Raw genomic sequence first — 5,946 nt, 5'->3', positions numbered from 1 at the left:
ATAGCAAGACTTGCATTGCCTACTAAGAAAGTTAGTAGCCGGTAGTCATCGGGTTAAACAAGTACAAAGAGGTCACTTGGTCGATCAAATTGACCGAGCCCATGTTGAGAGAGTTAATGGACAAATATTTGTTAAGAATAAGTAATTAAAAATCTTATATTTTCCATACAGAAGACTTGTAACATTTATTGAAAGCTTGCTAAATTTTGTTAAGATACACAGATTATATTACAATTTACAGTATGGAAACTTTGTGATTACAAGGTTGGTCACATCAACTGACCTCATATGGAATGAGTTCATTTTTAATGCCAATTACTTTACAGTGATTATAATAATAGTACTAATCACGAAAACCGATAAAGCTGTAGTAAAGGATGAAATTTCAAACAATAAGTTACATCAGTGTAAGAACACTGAACTTAAAAATCAATATATCATAACACAAACAAAGTTTTATACCAAAAGATACTTTCCCAAACCTTGCCTACAACTGGTACTTCCTAAACACAGTACGAATTACTGGTATTTCCAGAACATCTTATAAGGTACTGGTACTTAATAAATGTTTTGAACACAATGGTACTAGATGAATACTTAAATTGTTAATGGTAGTTCTTGTACAACTTAAATGGAACTAGGAATTTACCTGTTACATGTATTTGCAGAATCACTTTTCTTGAATGAAAAACGACCTGATATTTTTCTTGGTGTTCGTGGAGTTTTTGCTTGTTCTTCCAATCGTTCATAAAACAGCATGTATGCATTCCAGTACCGCTGTCTAATCTCAGGATAGGAACTTGCTGGATAAAAACAAAATGAAATTGTATTGACAGATAAATTTGGATACAGTTCTCTAATATATAGATACTGAAAGAAAGGTAAAATGATCATCACATATATCAGCTTAAAAACAACTATCAACCCTACTGTGACAGGTCACATGTCAAAGGCCGTGTCATCCCATCTGTTGATAATTTATGTAAGGGAGACCCATAGAATATGCCCAGATCCCCACTAGTCTTCAGTCCAGAAAAGTCTTTTACTATGGACAGTGTAATGGGTAATCTTGAAAGTCTATTTCTAAAAACCATCAAGCGCTAGCCAGAGAAGTGGGCAGATGAACAACTATGGTGGTGGCTTTTTCCATAATAGTCCATGGAAATGGTACAGTCTGGATTGGACTGGAAAAAGGTTTATAAATACCACATGTAGAACTCCAGTGGTCTTGTGAAACACCTCACCTCATAGAGAGCACTGACTGGGCCAGAGCAGATGGTCTAAGCACTTTCCTTTATTCTGGCTTGATACAGAATTTTGGGTAGGTATACCCTGTGAGGCAACACTAGCTGTCTAGTGGAATCCAAAAATAGAAGAACAGTGAGCAAGGAATAAATAAATGAATACTGACACCCATTACAAGTGTAGGGTTAATCGAAGAATGGACATTGGTGGAAATTTGCATGCCCATGGAGACGAGACAGCTGGATGGTGGAGATAGTTTAATTTGTGAAGAATGATCGGAGGGTAGTTCATATGCCGGCATGGAGAAAAGCTAAAGAGATGAGACTAGAGAGAGCATACAAACACCTGCTGTCAGATCCAACCCATAATGGAGTAAGGCAAGAGGATCCAGTTACAAAAGGACAATAAGAGTGTAATCTTGACAGGACAAACACATTTGTAAACAAGAGAAATAACACTGAAAAAAGAAATTCAAGTAGAGGAGTAATGAACTAGTTCTATACAATATATCGTACGTGGACATGTTAAGGAGTAATAATGATGTCTAAACATTAAGTCCTCCGAGTTATGTGTAAATGAAGAATAAATTATATCTGAACAATAATGTTTACATGTTACCCGATAAGGCAGGAAAGGCAAGTCATAAAATAGTGGGAGCGAATTGAAATCCGAAATAAATCCCAGGAGCAGCACTAACTCGGGAGAAAAAATGAAACAATGGATAGGAGGCATACATAAGGTGGGAAAATTCGAGAGATATTCAGAAGGTAGTGAAGTATTAGGTGGAAAAATCACTCCATTTCATCCTACTCAACTTTAGCTTCAAAATCTGTGGAGAGAAATGTGTGGCAGGGATGGAGGAAAAGGGTCCGGATGACAACATGGACCTCAACACATGTTGGACAATGTTACGTTACTTTTCTTCTTACTGTACATGTCAACTTGAGTGGCACCTTTCATAATACACGATGGCTGTCACGATCTCAAGAGGAAAATAACTTCTTAAATTGTTGGTAACTTTGAGTGACATTTGTATTCACATCAGCCAAAAAAGAATTCACACTGAAATACAAAGAAATACGTCTTTGCAGGGCTGTGCCAAAGAAAAGAATAAGGATCTTCATTCATGAATGTAAAGGAAGAATTTGTACAGGGAGGAATATCGCACTCCTACTGACGGAGGGTTTTGCTGCATAATACATCATCGTGCAGTAGCACAAATTCATGTACTTTCACGTGAATTTTAAGTGGGAGCTTCACAAGGCCGATGGCATGTAAATCTCTAAAGCAAAATGGCGGAACTTGAAGAGGTATATAGCTAATCTGTGCATGGGGGGTGAGTCAATGCATTGTAATTTTGATAGTTTATTTATAAACAATGTAAATTTGATGTGTAATACATATATACACAGACAGGTCTACATTTACAAATTGAACTTAAAAGTCAGATAACAGTAAATCTGATAAACAATAACAGCCACATTGAAGGAAGTTTTATTCTTGTTAGACATGTTTGAAACATTCAAACAAAACATAGTGACAATATAAGTAGCTTGTAATGCATTTTCTTTATAAGCTTCTGGTAATAACAACAAATAAACACAAGTAAGAGGAAGGAAGTGGCTGTAGCCAAATAGTCACTTTATAGTGCTTTTGCCATCTCTTCCTTTTAAACACAACTGCTGAAATAGAGAAAGTGTTATAAGAAAGTCAGTATTATATATATGTGATAAATATTTTGAAAATTACTTCCAATTTATAAGTTCATCTTACCAGAATCTGACACTTTTGCTTTGTAAGTTCCACCAAAACACTCGCACTCCACACTATCTTCTGTCATCTCAAATTCCTCCACAGTGATGTCATTGAACTTTAACCATTTACCTTGGGTTACCAGAGTGTCGTTCCTACTGATATAGATAGTACATGTTAATAAATCTGCACCACTGCATATCTTATAATTATACAATAAAACAGCATCTTTACTTTGTTCATCCTCAGAAAATCATTACTATACATGTTGACACACTGTTTCCAGTTAACGGCTAAAGTGATACTTGTGCATAGAACTTTCTGTTAACTAGTTTTGCTTCTTATAAAACAATTAAATTTTGTATAGAAGGATAAGTTGTAGGAAGAATGTAATAATAGCAATATCCAAGGATATATTTCTAAACTTCAACCATAAAAATACCCAACTGATGATTCAATACAACCTATAAATCATTCCAGGTTTTGGTTTTCATATGTATTGATTTATGACATTAAGTATTTCAGTTTTTTTAAGAAGGACTGTCTCATTAATTAATATGCTATGTTGTAAACTGTTTTAGTTCTGCTCTATATAGTTACATTACATTTTCTTCTGAAAGCATTTGAGCTGTTTGGTCTCTTTAACTGTAGATGGTCCTTCATAATATACTTACCCACATTTCTTTCACACTTTATTAGGTATTTACAATTCATTAAAATAAGGCATTTGTTCTGATAAGAAGTGAGATATTGAATCGCTTTTTAATTGCACACTATCTTTTATTGAGAAGTTTATGCCTCATAATAAGAGTAATGCATTTTTACAAAAACTTTTGAATTATTAGGTCTTTCATAATTATAGGTTTTTCCTTTGTCAAAGATTTATAAAACAAGATACTCCTCTAAAAAAATTGGTTATTAAATTTTTCAACAGTGATGTGCCTACTTCAGAAATATGAGATATAAAGAATAATACTATGATATTCATTGAAGAATTTACATTAATCTCATTTCAATGCATTTTGTTTAAAGGCTAAGCTTTCTTACAAATCTGAATTTCTAACACAAATGTAATATATAAAACATTTTTTGTTTTAAACAAAACAAAGAAGGATATAGACTTCAAATTCTACATAATAATTCACAATTACTTTCTCTCTTTGATGTATGAATAATAATGTCCAGCATTTGCTTGACCACTGTGGACTACAACTCCCACCAAGTCATACACTGCAGAGTTAGATATAGTAGCTGGTGATGACAGTTCCTCTTCATTTTTTTGTATGGATGAGCTGAGTACATCCCTTTCCTGTATTCCCTCTACTGTGTATGGTGTTATATTCAACGTCCATGGAAACTAATATCAGTGAACAAATTGTTTACACCTTACTTATATAAACTTACATGAGACTGTAGCTCAGTGTTACTTAATGAGGAACTTGTGTATGTGCTTTTTATATTTATTTCTTCGTAATGTTGTATTTGTAATTTGTTCACCTTGTGTATATGCTTTTTATATTTATTTCTTCGTAATGTTGTATTTGTAATTTGTTCACCTTGTGTATATGCTTTTTATGTTTATTTCTTCATAATGTTGTATTTGTAATTTGTTCACCTTGTGTATATGCTTTTTATATTTATTTCTTCATAATGTTGTATTTGTACAAATACAAAAACAGTTATGTACATAATTTCACAACAAATAAAAATTTTCTTAAATCACAACACTTGTAATCACAGAAGTTTAAAACGTGTTCCAAAAAATATGAGCATAAGAAACATATCTGATCATTTCTTTGCTGAATTAAAAAACGTTGTCTAATTAGACATTACATTCTGAGAAAAACATCTAGAAAAAAAAAGAATATAATCATAAGTCATTTTGCAGTGAATGCCGTGAAAAGTGAGTAAGCAGTCGACAAACACGTGAAAGTGTTAACTTGACGCAAAACAAAAAATTCTATGAAAGCATAAGTATCTTCTTTATGATAGAAATCAATGATTTAGAGTGCACTTCAAAATTGAAACTGGTCTCAAATACAAAAGTTTTCAAGGCTAAAAGATGTTAAAATAAATGTATATAAAACTCAGGAATAATTATGGTATACGAAACTATTTAGTTCCCTTTCTTCAGATTATACAATATTAAAATAGGAGTATATCAGACAGTATACATCCTTGGCACCCCTCACATCAGCTGTATTTATGTGGAATCAGTCTAACTATCTTACACACAACAAAAAATACTCACCTTAAAGACATCATCAAATTTTATAGCACGGTTTGCTTCCCAGTCATATTCAAACCTCTTCAGTTGAATCACTAGCACGCGAGGAAAGGATTTGATGCACGTCCTTTTGATAGTGTTTCTCTGCCAATACAGAATGAAAACATGACTCAACATTAAAAACAGAAGTATCCATTTAAAATATACTTGACTAAACATTTCGTACAGAAAACAAAAATAATTAAAATTTGAAAAATGAAGTACCCCACTATAAACTTTAAAAGTTTGTGAAACATTAATTATAATATACTAAATTAGATCTCGAACTCTTTCAGTGTAGTCTATAAAAAAGAAAAGAAGTATGAATTGAGATAATACAACTTTCTAAAAATAAATGCTTCTTACACTTTGGAAGTTATAAATACAATTACAATGGTAAAAGAAAAACAACAACAGAGAACCACTTTAGACATCCAGTAAATATGAACAGCTCTTGAGCAACTAATCTGAAAGAATGGGAAAAACTTAAAATATATATATTGCAATATTTATAGAGGAAGGAAATAGAAAATCACTTCTTTAGTCTAGCACAGATTCAATAATCCCAGGTAAAATGAAGCTTATTATTATAGTCATTTGAAAAAACATTTACAGTAGGTCAGCAGCCACGAAAAATAAACCTTCAGGTAAAGAGGATACATGGCATATAAGAGTCAGCGCCC

The 5,946-nt window shown here is 32.7% G+C and overlaps 1 protein-coding gene across 1 annotated transcript in view; it reads right to left on the bottom strand.

Moving 5' to 3' along the window:
• The window catches only part of LOC106461361 (ubiquitin carboxyl-terminal hydrolase 24-like), a 197,302-nt gene that overhangs the window by 35,031 nt on the left and 156,325 nt on the right, over positions 1 to 5,946 (bottom strand). Inside the window, exons 40-43 of the mRNA XM_022388299.1 lie at positions 5,249 to 5,368; positions 4,149 to 4,354; positions 3,019 to 3,152; positions 650 to 803 (exon numbers count right to left, since the gene is read on the bottom strand). Coding sequence (XP_022244007.1) covers positions 650 to 803; positions 3,019 to 3,152; positions 4,149 to 4,354; positions 5,249 to 5,368 — 614 coding nt within the window. The remainder of the gene's footprint in view (positions 1 to 649; positions 804 to 3,018; positions 3,153 to 4,148; positions 4,355 to 5,248; positions 5,369 to 5,946) is intronic.

This window comes from Limulus polyphemus, unplaced genomic scaffold, assembly GCF_000517525.1.
Source record: "Limulus polyphemus unplaced genomic scaffold, Limulus_polyphemus-2.1.2 Scaffold944, whole genome shotgun sequence".
Taxonomy (NCBI): Eukaryota; Metazoa; Arthropoda; class Merostomata; order Xiphosura; family Limulidae; genus Limulus; species Limulus polyphemus.
Note: the sequence above shows the minus strand (reverse complement) of the source record. Positions and strands in the feature narration are given on the sequence as shown.